Below are 25,182 nucleotides of genomic sequence, written 5' to 3' on the forward strand. Positions count from 1 at the left end.
GCCCTTTGGCTAGGAAAATCTGGGCTCTTCTATCAGATATTTGGCAAGTGATCGTTGGTCTATTGCTGCAGCCTTTTGATTGGGTCTTTGCTAAGGCCAAATATCCCGCCCCAATGCAACCACATGGAGGTCTTGTTCCATGTTTTCAGATTTTGGGGCTGTTGGCATAATTGGATCACCTGGAATGCTTTCGAAAATATTTGGCTCCGCCATGGGCATCTCACTCAAGGGTCTTCTACACTGGCAGTCAAATCTTGTGCAGCATGCTGATCTTCTCCCTAGGGAGGATTTAGCTCCTTAGCATATGGCAATATCTTCTGGTGCTTTTCTGTGACTTTTGTATCTTTCATGTCATCTGACTTTTATACGCCTTCAGTGATCTGATATGATAAAAATTACCCATTACAAAAAGAAAAGAGCAGTAGAGACAGCTGAAGTGGAGGAAAGAGGCAAAGAAGCACAAAGAGTAGAGGAGGGGTATGGGGGGCAGTGTAGCAAAAAGGACGTGGTTGGCAGCGAGCACGGAGCGGGCAAACAGGCAGCAAACAAAGATTGGGCAGCAAGGAGGGGAGGGTTTGGTTGTACATCAGGGCTGTGGATACTTATCAGCACGGGCCCCACAGATTTTCACAGGTTCACCCGGTAACCAGGTTCTTGTGGGGCCCACAAATTAAAAGGCCCCTAAAAGGGGCATGGTCAAATCCGTCATGTCTCAACCCGGGCTTGGACCCACATCTCCCTTGGCACAATCTCACACTCTACGCCATGTGCCTGCATGACAGCTAGTCCGAAACTTTTATCAGAGAAAAATAGTATGGATTCCCTACCGATATCGATCTTCACCCATACATCAGCTGGACAGACAGCAGCAGCTTGCAGGGGGAGGTCATTTTATGGTCATAGGAAACCTTCCTGAACTAGCTGCAATTCATCATTTGTATTCCTATAACATCTCAGACAAAGTAAACATTTGTTCAAGTACTTTTTATCTTACTGCCACATGACAAAATATGATGTCAAGTATTCTCAGAATGATGTGAGGCTAACCAACCATTGTACAAACAAATTTTCTTCTTGCATCATGTAATAAGGGCAAATTTCCCAAGTCAAACAATACTTAAAGAGCTGAGGACCTTTAGTGAGACTTGAACATGCAAACACCTTCAAACTGGAATTCGCCTATATGTCGTGGCATAAGCAAGATATCCACTCTGAATAGCACCTTGCTCATCCATTTGTTGATTTGTTGACAAAAAATAGCTTGCAGTTTCATGTCAATGCATAGGCATTTGTCATGTCCATCATCAATATCTACAGGCATAAGCAAGGCATGCAGCTGCATAGAACCTTGCTCATTTATGTTTTGAAAATTTTTGCATTTTATGTCAAACCATACACATTTTGGTATGTCCATCTCATCAGGTTGAAATTTGTCGTATAAACTTTCATATCAAAGGTGTGCCATTCTGCAATAAACTAAATGGTGGTCTCTTTTCCAAGGTCATACACTTCCATGTTACTAACTGTGATCCTGCTTGATAGAAAGAATGCTTAAAAACCTAATACCTGCATTGCACAGCTTGAATTTGTTAGAGATGGTATTTTTGTGATCAACTTGGTCCAATTCTTGAGCAGCTCACCTCATTAAAGCCCGAAACAAAAAAATCTCAGTAGACAACAAAAGAGCAATGTAGTGCAAGCTAAGTAGACTTACATATACAAGTATCATGTTGTCCCATGTGCACATATTCTAAAAATCCCAATATGGTGTCATCCGATGTGCTTGCCTGGCAGCAGCTTGGGTCCTCTGATCTAGAACCATGCTGGACTGAGAAAGAAATAAGCATGATCTGGCCAAGAAGAAATTCTCCCATAAAGTGCAAGGCATGTACACCACAAATCCGAATGGGGGAAATATAGGTGTCCCATAATGTTGCACCTGGGACTTGAACAAAAAACCTCATTGTTATGATCCACGTAAACTGGCAATATGAGACACTTAAAAGTCATATTTCGTTCGACCACTGCTCAAAACAAGACATTCCATATCCGATAGATTGGCTGGATTTTGTTTGTAGAAATCCCATGCTTCCAGCATAAGTCTTTTCCTGGATCCTTTGAAATGCAAAACCTGTAGAGAGAAGGCATTCTCATAACCATCATTATTTCAAAGGCCATCATAATAAGTCCTCATCTAGACATTATTTCAAAGACCATCTAGAGTTTTAAATTCGTCTCTTCTACATGACCTGGGTGAACTAATTCGCACAGTGAAATAGTTACACTGAATGTTTGGACTAGATTTTTTTGAAAGCCAAGTGCATGTGCAGGTAGAAAAAGATGACAAGAAAAAATTGACAACAATTTTCACTGTGGACATGCAGATTCCCAAGGCAGAAAGTGTGACAATAAAAAATATCTACTAACAATGAAGTTTAACACAACACCTAGAAGAGCCATGAGTTTCAATCAAAAAGTCCATCCATGTTAGGGAAAAGAACACGTCTTACTTTAACATTTTCAGGCATGCCATGGAACTGTCCGGCTCCTTCAGAAGGAGTCCAATTGTAGAGTAAAGATGGCAAAAACAATGTCTTTGCTTTCAAAATCTGAACCACAAAGCTTGATGGCTTCTTGAAGTTCAAAATGCTGACATTAGAATTCTCTTTAACAACGGCTGCTAAAGAAAGCTGGTCACCAAGCATCTTGGCGGCTTTGATGAATCTAGTTTTGTACTGTTTGACCACCTCAACTAAGAAGTCTTTTGCTCTGCCACAACATAGTCAAGACATTCAGAGCTATGCTGACTAAACATTGATTCAAAACATTCTCCATAGAAATCTTGTACCTTGATATGCTTTCAGGTTGCCCCCATACCAGGATAACCCCTGAATTAATGGGTTGGTACTTATTGTTGCGAAATGTAAGAGCAATGTCAAAATCTGTATAAGTCTTGAAGATGCATCCAAGATCACCAACTATGATAATATCTGAGTCCATAAATACAAGATGCTCAATAACTTTCTTGTATTTTAAATTTGCCAGAGTTGTTTCAAGAAAATTCTGCAATAAGTCATTTTAAGTGTGTCAAACCTTGACCTAGCTTTAGATCACCAAGTTGTAAATAGAAAGAAACCTTTGCAACAATATACTTAGGTGAATGCATCTATATTGGACTTGGAGACTGGACCTCATTTGGGGCTTGTATGCATTGCTGACTACACTCAGCATGAGTGGCAACAAATAAGTCACCCTCCAAGAAAGATTAACGGTTCACAATTTGCACAACTGTCACATTATTATGGCACATATTAAGGCTTGAAGTATTGTTCTTGATTTAAACAGAGACTATTGTTATGTTCTATTGCTTAAGCCCTATCACACATGCAATTGGGGCTGAAATTTGCACCTCAACAAAAGATTAGCTACATGGTGAAAAGAGGCTCATTTTGGAACAATAATCTAAGGGAATTCTCAGTAAAAGAGGAACTCCCAAACTGATCTATCTCTTGTTACTATAAGCACTTTGCATAGATATGATAATGCTATCAGAGGCAGTAGTCCCAACCAATAGGTAAAATAGATCAGACTGGCAAGACTTGCTATCAGAGGCAGTAGTCCCAACTGATAGATAACATAGATCGGATTGGGAAGACTTAGAAGCTTTTGCTTCTCACCTTCTGACCGATTCTGCATTTGGCAAGTAAATTTGCCTTTCTTTAGTGACTAGTTACAAAAAGAGTTGTGCTAAAACTAAGCATTTTGCATATAACATTCACTAAAACTAAACAATGAGTTGACTGCAGCTTGAAAGCCTTGAGATGTGATCCATACACATGGTGAACAATCCCACTCACAATATAAGTCTGCAACCGTTGAAGCATGAGGTTATTGCGTGCAAACTCTTCATGAGTTCTCTGAACAGAAACATGGACATGCTGCCTCCTCATCACTACCTGTGAAGCTTTATCGGTCAAAATGGTCGCCCTACTGCTTGGCATTGAAACCTGTAGGAACAACAAATTAACCAGGTGTAAAAATATCCATTTATGTACGCATATATCTGTGTTCATGTCTGTGCATACATGCACATGCATTACAAAAAAAACAGTACAGATATATAGATAGACCCCTCTAAGTTCCAAAGAAACTAGAAACCAACTACTCGTAGTTTCCAAATCACCAAAATATCCTACTTCAATGATGCAGAAACCTGAGAACTTGATCTTACCTCAAGTGATTCCAGAAAAATGCCAAGAACAGCTTGAGGTAGATCTACCCTCCTGATAGAACTGCTTCCAAACTTTACAATTTCAGAAAAAACAACTTGATCATTCTGTGTGTGATGCACAAAGAATGTGACAAAATTTACTATAGCTTCCTTTGCTGGCAAGCAAGGTCCATTCAAAATCCCCTTCACTGTGCCACTTAGAGCTTTCAACCCTGTTAACATGACACCATTTACAAAACATTACCTGATTATCATTGAAATGATGGCCAAATTTAGAAAACTATTAGGACCAAGTTTCTTAGCAAGCTGCGATCAGATACCCTTGAAAATCTTCACAATTTGTATGGTGGTATTGCGTTCGCAATTGATAAGTGCATATAACCCACCACAATACACAACATTAAAAATATGCTCCATGTGCTAATCTTGTTGACTTGCAAACCTACACCACCTTGCCTCCTATTTGTAACATCATTGTAGCTTGGCACATCTGGAAAGTGAGAAGCAGATAAGTTGCTACAGGTCAGTCATACGTAAGGTCAGTCAGGTTCCTGTCTATTTATAGACTACAGGTCGGCCATAGTTAAGGTCAGACCAAAGTCATGTTCTGTCTATTTATAGACTATACACTGTACAGTTGGTCAGTTCACAGTTCTGCAATTAGGTTCTTTCTTCTACCATGACAACATTGTGTCCTTTCCTTTCTTTGCTGTCCACCCCTCTGTGTCTCTGTTTCCATCATGCCATCCAAGCACAAACCCCAGCATTGAAGCTTACCTGGAAGTTGGCTAATTGTCATTCATTGGAGTATTGCCGCCTAGACCTATGTTTCTCATAACACAAGTCACAGCTGCGCATGTTTCCTGGTGCAGCACATTTCAGCACTTCCCAAGCCTCTAGGCAGCAAATTGCTGAATTTCATGATTCTGCAGCTTGTTGCAGTTCATGGCAACCCTTCTACATGAGTTGTATGAGGACCAGTCCCACCTATTTGAGGTCACCTGCATGCAGTCCAAGACAAGGACTGCTGCATTTTGGTAGTAGCCCGCATTTGGTCCCTTCTCATAAAATATTTTATGGGGTGCATTGAAGCATCATGTGCAACTAGTTATTGGCAATGACAAACAAAGTAATTACTTCAATTGTTATGGCTATATGTCTTTGGGAATTGAACATGGCACATGTTCCATCATGACATCAGAGCACAGACCCTACCTTGCCATTGAAACTTACTTGGAAATTGAAAGATTCTTGTTTGTGGGTGCATTGAAGTCTAGACCAGCATCTCTCACAACAATATTCTTTACAGCTGATCACGTTTGCTGGTGCAGCAGCATTCAATGCTTCCTGAGCCTCTGGCACCTATTTGTGGTAGTGAATTGCTAGGTTTCTGCAGTCTACATCCTGCCCAAGTTCACCGCAGCCCTTCTTCAGACTAATTGAGATATCCAACACCCATCCAGCCGATTTGAGGTCAGCTGCTTACAGTCAAAGGCAGACCACTGCTATGTTTTGGTAGCAGGCCACAAGCGATGCCATGTCAGCCTGCATTTTTGCAGTTCTCTTTCTCTCTACTGCACTGCTTTCTCTCTGCTACCCTCTTCTCTATGCTAGCCCCTAATTTTCCTAAGAACTGCCTCATTTTAAGGTTCCTGCAGGCCTTCCACATCTGTATTTTGCAGCTATCCCTGCTTGTTTGCAGCAAACTTGCATTTTCTTTCGAAGAGATTCATCAAATCCCTCTTGATGTTGCACCAAAATTGGGACATGATCAAAGACATAATCCCAATTCTAGAGAATAATGACAAAGCCCAGCAAAAGTTGATCAAGCAGCCCTGGCTAATTTCTGTAATTATGGTTGCCATACAAAAATATTCTCATTTTACTTGCCCAGGCAAGATTGTGCCTTGAATAATACAGGTTGCAAATGACTTTTATAATCTTCTTGAAGTCAGGATGGATAGGCATTTAGTTGGAAAATTTCATATCAAGTACAAAGCATGCTACACATGGTAGTCTACATGTTCACTAACCATTACACTGAAGTTGCCCTGCCAAGCCCTGTCCTGCTGCTGCTCCAATCACTAAATGAGTATGCTTGATTTGACTAGGTCTTCCATTCAAAAATTGTTGAGATGTCCATAGCTCATAATAGAATATAACTACACCTGTTCAAAATCAGAAAACCAAACTCAAATATAAGGCCAATATAAGCAAGCAAGATAATAATTGCTGTGCTGTTCAAAACCAATAGCACCATGACAAAACGTGAACAAGACGTAGTCTAGGAACTCCAAGAAAATAGTATGGACAAGGTAAATGTCTCAGTATGTGATGCCTAATTGAGATGCAGAAAAGGTACAAACAGAAATCCTATTTACATGACAGTACAGTCTAGTGAACCGACTCACATCAACAAGGCATCACATAAGCCTCAATAAATTCAATGCCTATCTTTCAGTGGAATTATGAAGCAAGAGTTTTAAAGTCCTGTTGCACATGTTAGCCTACATAATTCAAATTTCTTGCGCTGAAATGCATGGATCATGGTGAGGGGCCAGGGCTATGAAAGAGGCAGATAATCTATTGATCCCACTTGACTAGATCACAGCATAAAACCAAAGTCACAAACTCTTGTAACATTGCACCTTGGGAACTTTGTCATGAAGTTTGAAAACTGGGGATTATGCTTGATTCTTGAAAAGAGGGAGCTATCAAATTGCTACCTAAGGCGCCCTCACCTTCCTCTCTCAAATGTCAGTGGCCTACTTCCTTCATGGGTGATGTGTAAAAGATTTTTGCTAAGCTGTTGACTCATAAATTGCACAAAAACCTGTGGAAAGTGTGCACCTTGCTCAAATATGAGCTCATCAAAGGATGAAAAATTTTGCATGATATTCTCAATGTACAAATGGGAATGGATTATGCCCAATATACATATCAAGAGACCATCTGAGCATTCTACAAATTGTGGTCTATAATTGTCATACTTTCTGTGTTTCGCTCTGTGTGCCCTAGCATTCCTTTACATTGTATCAAAGGTAGCTGCTCACATTGACACCCCAGCCTTGACAAGAAAGCTGGGCACTCAAGAGTGAGTGAGAATACAAGAAGAGATGTCTCAGTTCCTAAGAGCCTCTCTCTCTGGCACAGGTATCCCCTTCCATGGAGACTCTTAGGGAATAGTACTCACAGTCTCCATTGCAAACACAAGACCCTCCTCAGATTGAAGGGATCCCTCCAAGATCTAAGCACCTTATCACTGAATATAAAATGCAAAGATCCTGAGGCAGAGAACAAAGAGAGTCAGGCAAGGGTTGACCCCTCATGCTCAAGATCTACCTTGTCATATGCCTACCCCTCTAGCATATCATACCAATGACTGTCTACATCCTAGAGGCTACTACACAACAATTTGAGTATGAAATTGATGAAGATCCAGAACTCCCAACTCAAAGAGGACACACTGACATGGGAATGGTGCCACATCTATCCAATCCCACCAAAATTGGTGCAATGTGCATAAATTTTACATTCAAGTAGACCTGTGTTAACTCTCTTTGATGTGCAGGCCATGGGTATAAGTACTCATGATAACCTTGACCCATATCAATATGTGAATGTTAATACAAGTGGGTCAAAAGCAAGAAGACAAGGTAATCCCTCTCATTCACTTGCAAATCTTGGAGATTTTTCTTTTGGTGCATCACGATATTTACAAATCCCACCCATCCCATCTATGAAGAAATACCCTAACACAACAACATAAATGAAAGCATATGACAAAGCATAAACTCAAAAGAACACAGTTAGAGTTAGGGTAACTCAAAGACAATAAACACAGTGGAATTTAAACGAATGACTAAATACTAGATATACAATGCTCATGTAGCAAACAAACCGTGCAAGAATGAAAACTATACCCCGAACTCTCATGCCTCAAGGGCCAAGGAAAAGGTACTAAGCGGGAGAGTGGTCGTACTCTTGGCAAATCTCAAAACGCAGCAAAATGCAAGCCTCCAAGAGTCAAACACCAACAAACGCAGCTATGGAAGCTAGATCTGACGCAAAAAGGTAATGAGGAGAGAGAAAGACTGAAAATGCAAGTACTTGAGGAGAGAAGAAAACTGGGCGATAGCAAAAAATTGAAAACACAAATGCTGATGTGGTCCTCCCAACTAGGTGATAGCAAAACCAGCAGAGCCACACTCTTTGGATGGTCGCCAATAGTAGAAAGTGATCAAGAAGCAATCGCCAAATGTGGAGAGGGGTTACCAGGCAGCAAGACACAACAACTAAGTGGTTGGATCAGCAAGGCGAAGGCTATGAAGTGAGAGAACAGCACGGTGGAGGCTGGAAACAGGCACCAGACTGATGTAGACAGCAATGGGCAGCTTGGAATGAAATGTCCTCCACAAACGGGATGTGGACAGCAAAGCTAAAACCTACCCCTGTCAATCTAAAGAAGTAAATGAGGGTGTACCCAAGCTGATCTTGGGTAAAATATACTACAACACCAACCGATTGACCGACTTGGTCAATATATCTGCATAGTTGTCCAAGGAAGGCACAAACTCTAGGCATATGGTGCCTAGCTCAACCAGCTCTCTAATGAAGTGGAAGTGAACCCCCATATGATGTAATGATCAAATTGTCCGCAAGGGCAATGACACTCTAATTGTCACAGTAGACAATGGGGGGAGAGTCGCATGGAAAGTGTAAAGCTGCCAATAAGCTCCTCAAGTAGATAGCCTCCATGATACTATCAAAAAGAGCCCAATACTCAGCCTCGGCCGTGAAAACCACCACCATCTCTTGCTTAAGATATCTCACCCAAGAGATGGGTGTCGTGCCCAAGGTAAAGAGGTAGCCGCTATGGGAATGCCGGGTGTCACAATCTCCTGTCCAATTAAAGTCAATATACCCTTGCAAATATAAACCAGATCCATAAGTTAGGCCATAACAATAGATACACCACAAATATCTCAAAACATAAAGACATGCAATCCAATGTGAAATCCTAGCTGTAGTAAAACACTAACTAAGCAAACTAACAAATCCTACCACAAATCTATAGGTGTGCTCTGACCTAGAATATCCTTAGAAAGATGAATAGTGGGATCGAGAGGTGTAGCCACATGCCATTTCTGATCCGTACAATATTGATACACTAACTGAAAACCATACTTTTACTAGACACAAAAATACTACCTCCAAATCTAACTATCTCCATCCCCAAAAAATAAGACAATAGACCAAGGTTTGTCATCTCAAAAGTAGAACAAAGCTGAGCCTTTATTTCTACTATCACAACAGAATTTGAGCCAGTGATAAGTAAATCATCCACGTACAGCAAGATATAGCCGAACCCCTCTAAAGTAGTACAGATATATAAGTTCGCATCACAAGGGGTAGAATGGTATCCATGAGTCCTAAGGAACTCATCCATCCTCTAAAACTAAGACCGCGGTGCTTGCTTCAGCCTGTAATTTGCTTTCTGCAAACCAAACATCTTATCTTTCAAACCAATAGAAGAAAATCCGAGAATCTGCTCCATATAGACTTCCTCCTCCAAATAACCGTTTAGAAAGGCACTCTTGATGTCCATTTGATAGATTGGCCAACCATGGTGAGCGGCTAGCACGGCAGTAGTCAGCAAACAATGTCAGAGATAGAGCTAATAAGAAGAATGCAAATGCAAAACAAAGAAGCAAAAGTAAGAGTAGAGGGAAAGAAAAGCAGCAAGATATCACATGTTATCACTGTGGCCATAAAGGTCGCATGTTCAAGACATGCAAATTACTAAAGCACATGTTATTGATGCATTATTGACAATCGCGATGATGAATAGATAGTAGACTCTAGTGCTTCATTCCATGTAACTCCATGCTTGGAGTGTTTTGCTACTTTTGACGCAAGCAACTATGGCAAGGTTTACCTTGGTAATAATCATGCTTGTAGTATTTATGGGATTGGCACCATACATTTGTCTTTGGACAATGGTCGGGAGCTAGTGCTCAAAGATGTCAAATATTACCTTGCATCAAGAAAAGTTTGCTATCTATGGAACAAATGGATCTGCATAGTTACACCACAATGTTTGGTGGGGGTTTATGGAAACTTAAGAAGGGCTCTATGCTCGTTGTACAAGGCTGCAAAAAGGGCACACTTTATTGCTTACAGTGCAAAGCCTTACCCGAAAATGTCTTGCTATTGCTGAAATTGGTTTTCATTTAGAGCTTTGGCATAAGAGATTAAGTCATATGAGTCAAAAGGGACTTGAAGTCCTTTCTTCTTTGAAAAAACTTGATGCTAAGGGCTCAAAGCTCGACTTTTGTAATGATTGTCAATTTGGTAAACAAGTGAGAAATTCTTATTATTCTAGTGTCTCTCGTAAACAAAATCTTTTGGACTTGGTGCATTTTGATATGTGTAGCATGCCTATAAAATCTATGGGAGGTGCTGCATATTTGGTCTCATTTATTGATTATTGATGACTGTTCCAAAAAGTTTTGGATATATTTGTTGAAAAAGAAAAGTGATGTATTGGCTGCATTTAAGACATTTCATGCATTTGTGACCACTCAAACAGAGAAAAAGCTGAAATGTCTCAAAATAGATAATGGGGGTGAGTTTACATCTGCTGAATTAAGTCCTTTTGTGACTTTTATGGTATCAAAAGGGAGCTTACAACTCCATACAGCCAATCTTTGAATGGGGTGATAGAAACATATAACAAGACATTGTGTGAGAGAGTGCGGTGCATGCTATCCACCGCTAATCTCCCTCATGAATTTTGGGGAGAGGCATTAAAAACCGCGGTACACATTTGCAACCGTTCTCCTAACAAGTCCTTAAAGAATGGCATTCCTAAGAAGGTTTGGTCTGGCAAACCGGCCTCATATGACCATCTACATATCTTTGGTTGTGATGCATTTGTACATGTCAGGAATGAACTGAGTAAGCTTGATGCTAAGTCCACCAAGGGTACTTTTATGGGTTATGGTGATGAAGGTGAAATGGGCTATAGGGTATGGTTACCTTAGTCCAAGAAAATTGTACGCAGCCAAGATGTATTGTTCAATGAGGCAAAGTTGCTGAAAAATGCTTTGGCCTCTGATGAAGACTCTTAAGAGAGTCAAATTTCAGCATGTACAACCACCCACTATGTCAGAAAAGGAACCTCATGATGCTTTACCGCAGGCTGAAATTGATGATCAGACAGTTATTTTTGAGCCAGAAGAAGTTGGACAGCAAAGAGATGCTCATGAAGGTGCTGAACAGCAAGATGCAGGTGCTAGTCCACAAGATGAAGGTGCTGAACAGCATGAACAGCATGTTCAACATGGTTTGCAGCAGCCTGAAAGTGCTGAAATTTATCTGCCTGGTAATGTATTGCCAATGCCAGAGAATGTAGATCATTGGGTACGCAGGTCTACTCAGTTTAGACAGCAACCACTAAGATTTGAACCCTCTTTGCATTATGTTATGCTAACAGATGAGGGCAGGCCACTGTTTGTACACAAAGAATACTGATGGCAGTCCTATTATACTTGCTCTCTATGCAGATGATATGTTGGTAGCTGGGAAGACAAAAACTAATCTTGATCATCTCAAGGATCAGCTGAAATCAACCTTCTCTACGAAGGATTTGGGAAATGCAAAGCATATCTTGGGCATGAGGATCAGTACAGATAGAAATCAGAAATTCTTGTTTTTATCACAGGAAAAGTACATTGAAAAAGTACTTGGCAGGTTTAACATGGCTGAAGCGAAACCACTTGGAGTTCCTTTGCCTCCATACATTAAACTTAGCTAAGCCAACAGCCCAAAGGATGAGATGAAAGCTAGTGCAATGCATCAGCCTGTGGCTCTCTTATGTATGCTATGGTTGCTACTCCTCCAAATATTGCTCATGCAATGGGAGTTGTTAGTCGCTATATGTCTAATCCTGGTAAAGCACATTCGGAGGCTATCAAATGTATCTTCAGATATCTAAAGGGTACACAAAGAAAGTGTATATGCTATGGGTGGGGTGCTTTGAGTCTACAGGGATACTATGATGCAAACATGGCAGGTGACTTGGATACTCGCAAGTCCACTAGCAGATATGTCTTTACCATTGCCAAAGGAGCAGATTCTTGGTGCTCTAAATTGCAGAAAATCGTAGCATTGAGTACAACGGAAGCTGAATATATTTCAGACATTGAAGCTTCCAAAGAAGCTATTTGGTTGAGCAGACTTGCTGAAGATTTCAGCATGTCTATGAGTACTCCAGTGTTGGGATGTGATAGCCAGAGTGTTGTATATCTGGCTAAGAATGCCATGTTTCATTTGCCCACCAAACATATTGATATGCGGTACCACTTTATCCAACAAGTTTTGAAAGATGGTCTGGTCACATTGACCAAGATCAAATCACAAGATAACCCTGTAGACATGCTCACTAAAAGTCTTAGCAAGGCTCAGCATGAGCATTGCATACGACTAGTGGAAGTTGATTAGAGGTTCACTACAAACCTTTAAGTGGGAGGTTGTTGGGTGTAAAGGCCATTTATTCATAATGTAAATGCACCCTTGTGGGTAAAAACCTCGTAAACCCTAAAGTACAAATACATTCCTTTATCTTTGTATACCAACACATTGGTTGATACACACAAATCGTGTTTACTCTCTCTCTCTCTACTGTCGACTTCTCTCCTGCACTTCATGCCTGCACATCCTTCTCATTTGCTACTGCCATCTCTTCACTTCTGCCTTCAACTCTCCTTCATTCTCTCACCTTCTTCAACCCATTCTCAAAAGATCTCAACTTATCTCAACCATTTGGAGCAGATCTCAATCAGATATAGTGAACAGCAAAGAAAATTCTGCTATAAACTCTAAATTTCTGCAAAAATTAGGGTGTAGCAGTCACCTCAAGACCTGTGCCATCAATAGAAGGCACTGTACACTGAAATCAGCACCTACAATTTGTGGTATTGTCAGGAACTTCAGATGCCAACATTTGGGATAACATTTGGCCATTTGGGGTCCAATTAGAGCAAGCCCTGGGTGAAATTTAAGGAGCAATTTGCACAATTTGTGTGCTGATTGCATCTACAGCAAGGGGCTTTTGGATCAACCAAGAAGATTGTGGAATCTCAACTTGTACCCAATCCATTAGTCAATAAAGTTAAAGAGAAACCAAAAGGGGTGCCAGTTTTGGGGCCAACAAGGTGTCTATTGTCCAAGATTATTAAGGAAAAGTGTGCAGTTTAGTTTATGCTTGTTTATTGATTGCTGTAATTAAGTGCTTGATCAGCAATCACCACCCTATTTAAGAAGGAAGGCTGGTTTCAACAGCTGTTGGGAACAGGATAGGGGATATCCCCCATCCCATTTTGGCATCCCCTTCAGCAAATCTATCTAAGACAACTGTTCCTTGTTACTCTGTTTATTGCACATTGGATGCGTCTGATTGCCTAAAGCATAAAAACCTGAGAGCTAATGCAGAGTGATCTCTATGGGCCAAAAAGGTGAGATGGCACAACAAGTGCCAAGGGGAAGACGCATATACTCAGGCTCGGTAGGAAGCAAAGGTTGATATCAATAATTTTCGATTGGTATGCCCGTTCTTACCGCATGAGGTGCACCCAGTGGTTGGTCCTATCTATGTAGAGGCCACAACACCAGTGTGGTAAACCTGTAAAGGGAGGATGGGAGGGAGAAAAAGATAAGGGTATCGCCCAATGATGTAGCGAAAATAGGGAGTAAATGTGAAGGTGATGCCCAATCCACAATATTTGATTGTTTGTCTTCTTCACTGAAGAGGATCTTTAGCTCTCTTAGGCCCTCTGCTCTAACACCATGGCGAAATAGTGTGATGAGGCGGTATGAACTCATACCATATTACAAAGATGGTGGGTTTTTCTGGGAGAAATAGAGTGTACAGCAAACACTTAGAGAAAAAGAAACTCAAAGAAACATAGAAGAAGAAGATGATGAATGATGAATCACTAAATCATGCTCATTGAATCAAGCTAATATAGCAGAGCAAAGCTCTAAATATGACTGCATTGTCCTATTTGATTAGGCGGCAGCACCTATAGGATATTTACACTATAGAGAGAGCAAAACATAGTCCTCTAGGTAGTAGGGTATAGAAGATAATGTTGAAGATGAAGAACAGCTGTTAAGGGAGTGGAACATAGTCCTTAGGTATTGTTGGAGTCCAGGAAAAAGATCACCAACTATGGACGAGAACTCCAAAGGATGAAGAATCACAGGGTGGCTTGCCAGATGAAGGAAATTGATCCCAAATAGACCAAGAACTGCAAAATGCAGCCTGGATGGAATATCAATGTCTGCCAAAGGTGAAGCCAATGCTAGGGAGTGGCCTGATAGCAAAACACAGCCTAGCATGATGGCGCGTGGTGACGAGGAATGTTGCCTGATGATGAAGCAACCACCAAACTAGTAAACATAGCCTATAGAGGCCACAATCTATCAAACCCAAATGTTGGGAGCATGGAAAGTCGACACCACTAGGAAGGAGAGGTTGCCAATGGAAGAAATCCAATCACCAAGTGATGGATGATGATGCCTGGTGGGGAGAGAGTGTTTGCAGCCCAAAACACAACCTAGAAGGTGTGGAAAACAGGGTGTCTAGTGCAAAGGGAAGATGGAAACCATGAATTACAATGTCCTCCGTGTGGGGTGTTAGCAGCAATGGAGAGGATGGAGAAGAGTAACAAAACGTGGAAGGAATGAATGTGTGGGATGGGGTAAATGGGTGGAGTCAATGATGTATTTATAGGCACAGATTGTCTTGAGTGGTGCCCACTGAAGTCTCTCAGATGGCACCCTAACTCTCTCGGGAGGCACCCACAGAGATTCACCAAAATATCCACCTCCAATGGCTAGATTGCTATAAAACTTGGAGCAAAGCTCAGAAGAGAAAAATGTAGAGAGAGAAAATTTAGAGATCTATAGCGAGAATTTGGTGAAATAAAGCTGTTGACCCAGTTTTCCAGCCCCAAATGGATCCACCAATAGCAAAGGTGTTGAGAAGCAAGCATGGGAACTCTCCTTACACTAGAGAGGATAAGGATAGCTAGGTGTAAATGGACTGGAGGACAGGGGAGCAAGGGGAAACCCTAACCCTAACTTCTTCAGAGGCTATATAAACAGCCCAAAGTACACACTCATAGTTGAGGAGAGTGTACTAGTTGTACCTTGAACAACTGACTAAACAAGATCTTATTCTTGTACTTGAGCTCTCTCTCTCCCTCTTGTGCACACTCTCATGCTTCCTACTCTAATTTGCAACATGGTATCAGAGCCATCTCTAATCCTTTAGCTTCCCTCAGCTTCCTTACATCAATAAGTGCACATGAGCTTTCATTTTCTACCTCTTACCTCTTGACCACCATAGCCACAGCTTGACCCACCTCTGTTGGAGGACCTGGGGAGGGCAAAGGAGAGCATTTCACCTCCAGGTTTCTTCTGGAGATATTCTTCTCAGCTCAGGTCGATTTGGCGTGGCACATCAAAGGCTAGGATTAGGCGATGTGAAGGGCAGCATTGCAGCAAACACAAAAAACGGCACAAATCTGCAGGCGACATCTCCCAAAGCTCAGCGCGACCTGTAGACGGAGCAATCCTCCTAGCCACCATACAGCTTTCAAAGCCCCCCCAGTGGGCTATCTTCCTCTAAGAGGGTTTGGAGAAATTCCTTCTGTGGTGGTTGCAATCAGTCAAACCCTAACTATGCGTTTCTCGCAGCCATAGCCAAGGAGCTTCAAGCTCACTCATTTTCATTTTTTCTCAACTTGGGCATTATCAATAGTGATTTTACTCACTAGAAAACACTTGTCAAGATTTGTTCCTGCCCTGTGGAGCTTAAATGCAAAGTACTTCTCATTCCATGGACAATATTAAGCTTATAAAGATCAACCTACATTACGAGTACTAGAATGGATATTGGTAAGAGTGCTTCTTAGCACTACTAATGCATTCAACTGATGCTCCTTACTGGTTGCTGCTGGTAAATCAAAGAAATGAGTGTTATTATGCTCTCCTTTGATTCATCCCACAGCATAGATTTGATTGATAAGCTGTGCTCCACCAAGAACTCCTCTAATAGGTCACATTGTCAGGAGGAGCCTGAAGTCCAGTCAAAGCTCACCTCATTGAAACCTAGGAAAACAGTAAAGCTTAAATCAAGGGTTGTTCCAAGAACAGGACCTCCAAAATCATATCTTGAGATATTACATATGTATGATTTCCAACCTTTTTCATCTCTACAACTTTAAAGTTGGTTATCATTTATAGGGCTATCAGTTCTGCTATTTGGTTTGTACTTAGCCACCTGTAAAGCACTAGACACTGCCATTGCTCAAGGCAATAGGTAAGACCTTCCTATAATGGCCATGACCTACGCAAATCTAAGGCCTCAAATTCACAAGTTCAATGGAAAAGATTTCCATCCTTGGCAAGTCCTAGTAAAATATAAAATGATGGAACAAGGCTACAAGCCCTTTATAAAAGGGACCAAAGTGATTGACCCATCCAATCCCCTTGATGTGAAAGATGATAAAAGAGCTCAAGCCATCATCATGCTTCATTTAGATGAATCTTTAATTCATCATATTGACCAACTCTCCACTGCCAAGGAGAAGGGGGATGAACTTGAAAGGCTCTATGGCGCTATAGGGAAGAACTCCAAGATCTTTCTAAAGATTGAGTTTTTTAGCTTGGGGTATAAACAGGGAGAAGATCTCAACAAGTTTATTTCACATATGTAGGGGCTTATGGCACAACTGGCCTCCATTCAAGCACCCATTCATGATGAAGATGCCATTGTCATCCTTCTGAAGTCTGTGAAGAAGGTCTTTCCAACCCTTGTGACTACCCTAACTAATATCCCAAACCCAACCTTGGCAAGTACCATCCAGTCTTGCCTGGATGAAGAAAAGAGAAACCATACTAAAGGGACTTTAGTATTTACTTCTCGTGAGCAAGTGTTAGTCCATACAGCTTCTACTAAGTGCTCTTGTCACAAAAAAGGGCATATTGTAAGCAATTGCTAGAAAAAATATCCTGACAAAATAAAATGCAATAAATGCAAAAAGACCGGGCATATCACCAGTAAGTGTCACAATGTTCCAGAAGTACCTAAGGAATTAAAGGCCAACTTTACCTCCCAATCCACAGATGACCGACTCTTTTGAGTCTTGTAACACTCTCTACCTATAACCTTCTTTTGTAGCTTGATTTATAAAGGCATCTCATTGTGGATTAAGGGGGGGCATGCTATCATGCTTTATCCAAGGTCACCTGGCATTGAGGGGGGGTGTTGAGAAGTAAGCATGTGAACTCTCCTTACACTGGAGAGGATAAGGATAGCTAGGTATAAATGGGTTGGAGGACAGGGGAGCAAGGGGAAACCCTAATCCTAACTTCTCCAGAGGCTATATAAACAGCCCAAAGTACACACTCACAGTTGAGGAGAGTGTACTAGTTGTACCTTGAACAACTGACTAAACAAGATCTTATTCTTGTACTTGAGCTCTCTCTCTCCCTCTTGTGCACACTCTCATGCTTCCTACTCTGATTTGCAACAAAACGGAGCATCAAAGGTTGTAATGTTCAAGAGAAAGTGCATCAGCCGCAATCACCAACTTCCCTTGGTCAGAAATTTGAAACCGTCTTCACCAAAATGGTCTTCAATGGCTGAGAAATGGCCCTAAAAGCAAGCAGGAGCAGCCAAACCTATCTTCCCAACAACTCCAAAATGCAAAAAACAAGACTTCATTCTCCCTTCAACCCCAATTCAGCTTTCCCAAACTTGCATGGGCAAGTTTTGCCCAGTGGCAACCTTGTAATCTGAATTTCCAGCATTATCCAGCCCATTAAATTAATTTTTATAACATAAATTCTCAAAATTGATTTAATAATTATTTCTATGCTCCCAAACAAAAAAAATCTAACCAATCAACATTTAAATTGGCTAGGCCAATTTATCACCCAAGTAATCTTGAGCACTTATTAGCCTAAAACTCGCATTAATTAATTAATGCCAATTCCCTAGTGTCACCACTCGCACTAATGGCTAATTAAATATTCTAGGCCAACTTTTGACACCCGATACCACCTAGTACCTGTCAAGCATAACTTATTACAACTTTTTCCTTTGGCACCAATTGATATCTCAAGGTCCTACGTCCCACACTGTCAAATAATTGACATGCATCTCACATGTGCAAGTCACATTTACACATTTGATTAACTTTTAATCAAATACTAGGCAAAGAAAAAAAAATTCACATCCTTGTAATACTCGCCCTATGATGGCTAAATCCCCCCAAAAGAAATCTGAGGAGATGGAAAAGGGGTAGAAACACTTGAGAATGAGGTAGAAAAAGGAGCTATCAAGGGTCGAAGGAGAGGGAGATAGGGTAGTAGAAGAAGGAGGGGGAGGAGTCACAGACAAAGAAAGGGTGCTAATGGGTAACATGGAAGGAAGGGGAGGAGCCGATGGTTTTCTTTTAGGGGGTTTTTTTTTCTTCCTCTTTTGGGAGCAGGGGGGGAGGGGGGGGGAGGGCCAGGGGGAGGGGGAGGGGGAGGGGGAGGGAGATCGTATTGATGACAAAGAACCACCAGCAATGGAAGAACCATCAATCGGATCTTCGAAAGCCGCAATCTCGTCGAAGATTACATCCCGGCTCACCTCAATCTTTCTTTTCTTGGAGTTGTAGAGCCAATGGCCCTTCATGATCATGTTGTAGCCCATGAAGATAAGCTTCTATGAACTGGAGTCGAGTTTGCTCCCCCTTTTCTTCATGTCCACATGGACATATGCATTGCATCCAAAGGTACACAAGTGGGATACGGAAGGCTTCTTCCCAAAGGAAGCCTCATAGGGAGTTGTATCCTTCAATGCTGAAGTATGGGACTTGTTGCGGATATGAACCATCATAGCCTCTACCTCACACCAAAGGGAATGAGGTAAACTCCTATGTTTTGCCATTGATCATGCCATCTCTAGCATGGTCCAATTGGCACGCTCCACCATACCATTCTTAGATGGCGTGTTCAGATGGGAGTTCTCCACCCAAATACCACAATCTCTACAAAACTAAAAAAACATGTTAGAACAAAACTTGCCATTGTGGTCTACTCATACACCTCAAACTTTAAAAGACTTTTGTGTTCCCACAAACACTTTCCACTTGCAAAAGTTAAGAGTACACCCCACTCTTGCACTAAGAGAAGTTTGAGAACCGTGCCTGAAAAAGCATTCTCCATAGTTACAGCATCCCATGTGGCTACAACATAGGTAACCATGAACAAACAATAGGTTAAAGCCCAAATCTGAAATATAGAGAACTTTGGCAGAAGAGTATTGCCGCTCTAGTAATAGGGGAATGGTTCCCACTCCTCAAACGAGGATGGAAGAGCTGTCACCAATGGTGACGAATCCCCCTCTGAAATGCATGTCTTGAAGCCAATCCTGACATAAAGTCATACTGGAAGAAGCCCCACTATCCATGAGCCAAGGCTTCTCCTTAGAAGAAGAAGCAAGAGCAGTATCCTCCTCAAAGAAATGGATGAAGACACACTCGACAGTAGCTAGGGTAGCTTTTGAATCCTTAGACCACTCCTTGGGCTTCAACTGGGGATACTTCTACCAACACTTCTCCTCCAGATGAGTGCTCTTCCCACAGTATGGGCATTTGGGCTTCTTCTTAGCATCCTTTGTGTTCTCTTTCTTATCCTCTTGTTTATTAGCCTTTGGCTTCGCCTTCTACGTCCCTCCTAAACCTACCCAATCCACCGACACCAATCCCTTTGAGCTACTCGTCATGCTCCAAGACTAAGAGGGCAAGCTTGTCCCAAAGAAGAGTTTCTTGAGTCCTCAATGTTAGAAGGCTAGTGTAAAACACATCAAACTTCAGAGATAGCTATTAAGTCCAAAGAATCATCACCATATCCTCTAAAAAGATAGTCCTCCCAAGGCATGCAAGTTCATCCCTCGTGTCTTCTAGTTTGTTGATGTGATCCTTCATGGTAGGAGAGTCATCAACATTGAGCATCCAAAGTTTCTTCTCAAGAGTAATCCTGTGGGAAAACGTCTTTTTATGATACCAAGGCACAAGCTTTGACCATAATTATGCCGCTACCTTCAACATGTGAACATGCACTGGGACAAAATCCTATAAGTTCATAAAAGGAAGGATTGAACTCAAGAGTTAAGACGATCTTAGAGGGTTACACAATCCATTGTTCCCACAAGAGAATTCTCTACAAGACCTAGAATAGGTAGGGTAACAAGCTACCAAACATCAAAGGTGTCAAGTATGCATTCCACCTTACAAGACCAAAGCAAATACTTGGAACCATCTAGCCGGTCCTCTTTGGGTAAAAAAGGGAGTGGGCACCTGCAATGGTGGTGCCATGTGAGATAATTTGAAGCCAACAGAATAGGCTCTATGGAAAACATGCAGAGAGGGAGGAGGAGAAGGAGAATGGTGATCCAAATGGTGAGACCGCACAAGAGAGCTCAAAGACCTCCATTCTTCACAATGACCCTGCCATCATTCAAAGCAATGATGAGAGATCTCATCAAAGTCATCAGAGCCATCGAACCATAAAACATCTTCAACACCTACAAACACCCACAAAAATCTGTGTTTTGATGTACACGGTCCTGAACAATGGAAATCAGCTACATCTCCATGAAGGAAAGACTATGGATGTCCTACTTGAGTCGTATGGATCAACAAAATGCAAAAAAATTGTGTTTCCAGCAAGGGGCAGATGGCTGAAAATCTCGGGGGGGGTGGGGAACCCCTTGATGAGGTAACTTTGTGGACTCACTTTGGCCATGATACCATGTGAGAGAGCACAACGGAAGAGAACTACAAACACAAAAAGAAAGAGAGAGAAAGACAACAAGAGATGAATGAAAGAAATCTACACTGATTGAAGAAGAATGTTGAATACAAAAGGAGTGGACTGATCAATCCCTGCACATAGCCAAAGCCGTCTGTGAGGGCACCAAACCAAGCTGAAATGATGATAGCAACACCAACAATGACAAAGACGGTGTCAATGATGGAGACGGAGAGTATGCAACCTGCTATCCACGCTAGAGATGGAGAAGACTAGAGCCACCAACAAAGCACCTGTAGGGGCAAAAGGAGAAGTGATCTGCCCCAGCCAAAACATCATCTATAAATAGCTGAAAACCAGCTAAACTGCCGATTGCAGCCTGAATATGGCCAATTGTGTGGTCCAACTACACATTGATGTGGTAGATAATGTGGCACTGATGTGCCAAATGGAGTGGCAGCTGACACTGCAGCAATAATGTTGACGTGGCCATCCACAGGCTGGAAACTGACATGCAAGGGTTGCAAAATCTCTACATTGCCTAACAAACCTAGAAAAAACACAGTTAGAGCTCCTATGTCTCCATTAGACTCTAATGGAGCTCACAACCAACACATGACAGACTGACAGACTAAAATAGATAGGCTCACGAGATCCCATTCCTTTGGCTTTAGAGGGGGTCCTTTCTCATTCCACAGTTCTTCACACACCTTCTCGATAACCCTTGGGGTGGTTGACATCTCCATGCCACATTACCCATTTCCTCGCCCATTTCCTCATCTATTTACTCATCATCTTTTTACCATTGACACCCAAGATCTACAAGTTCTTCCTAGTTTGGGGCTTTGGATGGTTCACCCATGGCTTGGTGGCTAGGCCTTCGTATACCTTCCAACATGGAGTAACAGAGCTTGTGGCTTCTCTCCCAAGGTTGAGTTTTAGGTTCTATTAGCTTATCCTATTTACTGTTCTTCACTACATGTTACCTTACAAGTAGAACACCGGGATCCCTGGGTTGATCTTTTCCTCTCCCTCACTCCTCTTTTTCCCTCCTTGTTGGGCCTGAGAGGGGATGTCGAGAAACCAAGTCATTCAATACATTTTCCCTCCTCCGTTCCTCTTCTTGGTTTCCATTTACAACCCCAAAAAGGCTATATGGACACCTCTCGAGAGAATCCGGGTGCCAATTGAGACAATCTGTGCCTATAAATACAGCACTCACTCCACCCATTCACCCCATTCCACACATTCATTCCTTCCGACATCTTGTTACTCTCATCCATCCTCTCCACTACTGCTCATACCCCACATGGAGGACATTGTAGTTCATGGTCTCCATCTTCCCCTGCACAAGGTGCCCTATCTTCCACACCTTCCAACCTGTGTTTTGGGCTGCACATAGTCTTTCTCCACCAGGCGTCATCATCCATCACTTGGTAACTGGATTTCTCTTGTTGGCGACCTCTCCTTCCTACTAGCATCAAGTTTCCATGCTCCAGACATTTGCCTTTGACATATTGTGGCCTCTATAGACTGCGTTTACCAGTCTATTGGCTGCTCCATAATCAAGAGACCTTTCTCATCACCAACCGCAATCATCCCACACTATGTTTTGCTGTCTGGGTACTCCTCGAGATTGGCTCCATCTCTCGCATGCACCTGCTATTCCATCCAAGCTGCATTGTGCAATTCCTGGTCTATCTGGGATCAGATTCCTTCATCTAGCAGGCCACCTTATGATTCCTCACCCTTTGGAGTTCTCATCTATAGCTGGTGATCTTCTTCCTCAACTTTGATGGCACCTAAGGATTGCGTTCAGCACCCTCAACAATTGTCCATGTTTAGCATTACCTTCTACCTCTACAATGCAGATTCCCAATAGGTGCTACCAGCTGATCAGACAAGACAATGCAGTCATATTCAGAGCTTTGGCTCCACTATATCCGCTTGATTCGCTTAGCATGATTCAATGATTCGTCATTCATCTTCTTCTTTTTCTTCTCTATGTCTTCTCTGAGTTTCTTCTTCTCTCAATGTTTGCCATACACTCTTTGGTTCTCCCTGCAAACCCTACTATCTCTCTAATATGGTATGAGTGCATACTGCCTTGTCACACTATTTTGACACTAACCTCGTGACAAGACAAGACATCAGATTAAGCTTGGAATACTCCATGAAGTCCTACATTACTAGTAAGCAACTCCTGACCTATAGTTGCAACATCCTCCACTTATGCACTTGGCATGGAAATTTGGGAAAATAGCATTTATTGTACGCACATTTATCCTTGATGCCTTGATATAGTTTTCAAGATTTCGCTTCGAAATGTTGCCCAAAATGTTAGGCATCATTTGACAGCTAAAATGACAATGTTACCCAAATTGGCCTCCAAATTCACACATTTGTGAAATGAACGACATTTCATTGTATTCTACATATATGGCCATATGCCTAGAAAGAAAAGGGGAATTCACAACTTTGGATGGGCGGAATGAACTTCGATGACCACAAATTTGAGCTAGTTGATTGCCAGGACCTTTGTGGGGCAATCAGAGGCAATCGACTGGCCAGAATTTCAGGTTGATTGATGACCTTCTGGACTGTTGCCTCATCCTCAATTAACAGTTTGAACAGATTTCTTTAAGCCGCAACAAACCATACCAATTTCTGAACATACAGCAGCCAACCCGTTGTATACATGTCCTCTCCTGCTTTCACCCTGATGTGTTGCTGTAGTGTTGCTCAAAATCCTTGTTTGATCATGTGTTTCCGTAAAACTCGGAGTCCATTCTGAGATTTATTAGATCCTCCCATTAAGCTCTCTCGGAATCACGTTTTCCACTGCAATTCCCAGGAGTTCATCGTGCGAGTACATTTACTCCTGACATGAACGTGTAAGTGATATTACAAGGCAGATCTAATACAGTTAGCTGTCATTCGATAAGACAACATGCTCATGTTTTCTGTCTATCGTTTCTTTAAAGAAAGAATGTAACGTCAAGCTCTTACAAGCTAGCTTGCTTTGAGCTGTGCAGCACACCTGTCAGTAGAAGGGGCAGTAAGACTGATGGACCGAGGAATGTCAACTGTCGCCAAGCTCTGATCATTGTCACAACCCTGGATATGAATACAGTATCAGTAGCCCTCTCCAGTCTTCGGCCATTCAGCTACGAACCGTCTCTTCAGTGTAAATTTTTGAGCTAAACATAAAATTATCATGTTGTGCAAGGTCTAAGAAAACACCCAGCAGCTGAATCGTCTGTGTGAATGTTTGGCCTGAAAGTGAAACTTACTTATTTGACCCTTGCTCTTCAAGGTCCAAGAGAACAGCCCAATAGTGTTTAGAGCAGCGTTTAAGGCATATGCGTGAGATGCTAAGTTCAACTCTCAAGGATGAAGTTGTGAATTTCAAGCTTTACACATGTGGGGTGTTAGGAGTATATGTAATAAGTTGCAAGAGAAAGCATTGCATTAAACGTTCAGAGCCTTTACTCTAGGCTTTATTACATGCCACAGCCACACGCTTGCATGCGCGTAGAACCCTAGGGAGGCAAGAGGCTATTGGCCCACTAATGGTGGCTAAGTCGGTGATTGGGAAAAAGCAAATGACGAACAAAACCACTATGAATTGTGACAATAGTGCAGTTGTTAAGGGGAATGGTCCAGCCTGATCGAGAAGGAAATCCACAAAAGCAGGCGTGACTCAATGAAATGAAGCAAATTGAAGTGACAAGGAAGGTCCTACATAAAGCCAAGGTCGATATCTCACTAGACAAGATCAAGCAACAATTTGTTGGTTTCGCTATAGCTTGTGGTAATCTTATGCTAGCTATGCCCTATGGAGCCCCTCATTCTCTCCTAAGAATGTACTTCACTTCCCAATATGGATCATGTATCCAGATCTTCCTATTTAGCTAGATGATGAGGTCACAATGCTAGCTAGTACTCTTGGGAGAGTGCTCTATGTGTCATCAATGTCCACTCTTATGGAAGTTCTCAAACTATATTGGAAGGTCTACATCCTTTGGGATCATCACAAGAAGATCTCGGAGTATGTTGCAGTCTCTAGGGCT

The 25,182-nt window shown here is 41.9% G+C and overlaps 1 protein-coding gene across 2 annotated transcripts; it reads right to left on the reverse strand.

The window, feature by feature from the left end:
- Positions 1–980: 980 nt before the first annotated feature.
- LOC148027546 (polyphosphatidylinositol phosphatase) lies at positions 981–24,419 on the reverse strand. 2 transcript variants are annotated; one of them, XM_087689272.1, is made up of 9 exons: positions 24,403–24,419; positions 24,150–24,309; positions 6,265–6,399; positions 4,232–4,443; positions 3,858–4,007; positions 2,849–3,063; positions 2,511–2,769; positions 1,715–2,131; positions 982–1,566 (listed from the first exon to the last, which is right to left on the reverse strand). In XM_087689272.1, the coding sequence occupies exons 2-8, from the start codon at positions 24,214–24,216 to the stop codon at positions 2,000–2,002; spliced, it is 1,170 nt and encodes a 389-aa protein (XP_087545398.1). In that variant the 5' UTR covers positions 24,217–24,309; positions 24,403–24,419; the 3' UTR covers positions 982–1,566; positions 1,715–1,999. The 2 variants fall into 2 exon arrangements, with proteins under 2 accessions (XP_087545399.1, XP_087545398.1); XM_087689273.1 differs by lacking the exons at positions 6,265–6,399; positions 24,403–24,419 and having other exon boundaries at positions 981–1,566; positions 24,150–24,385.
- Positions 24,420–25,182: the final 763 nt, after the last annotated feature.

The sequence above is a fragment of the Lygodium microphyllum genome, chromosome 12 (assembly GCF_053477565.2).
Source record: "Lygodium microphyllum isolate KBCC chromosome 12, Lygodium_microphyllum_v1.1.10, whole genome shotgun sequence".
Classification (NCBI taxonomy): Eukaryota; Viridiplantae; Streptophyta; class Polypodiopsida; order Schizaeales; family Lygodiaceae; genus Lygodium; species Lygodium microphyllum.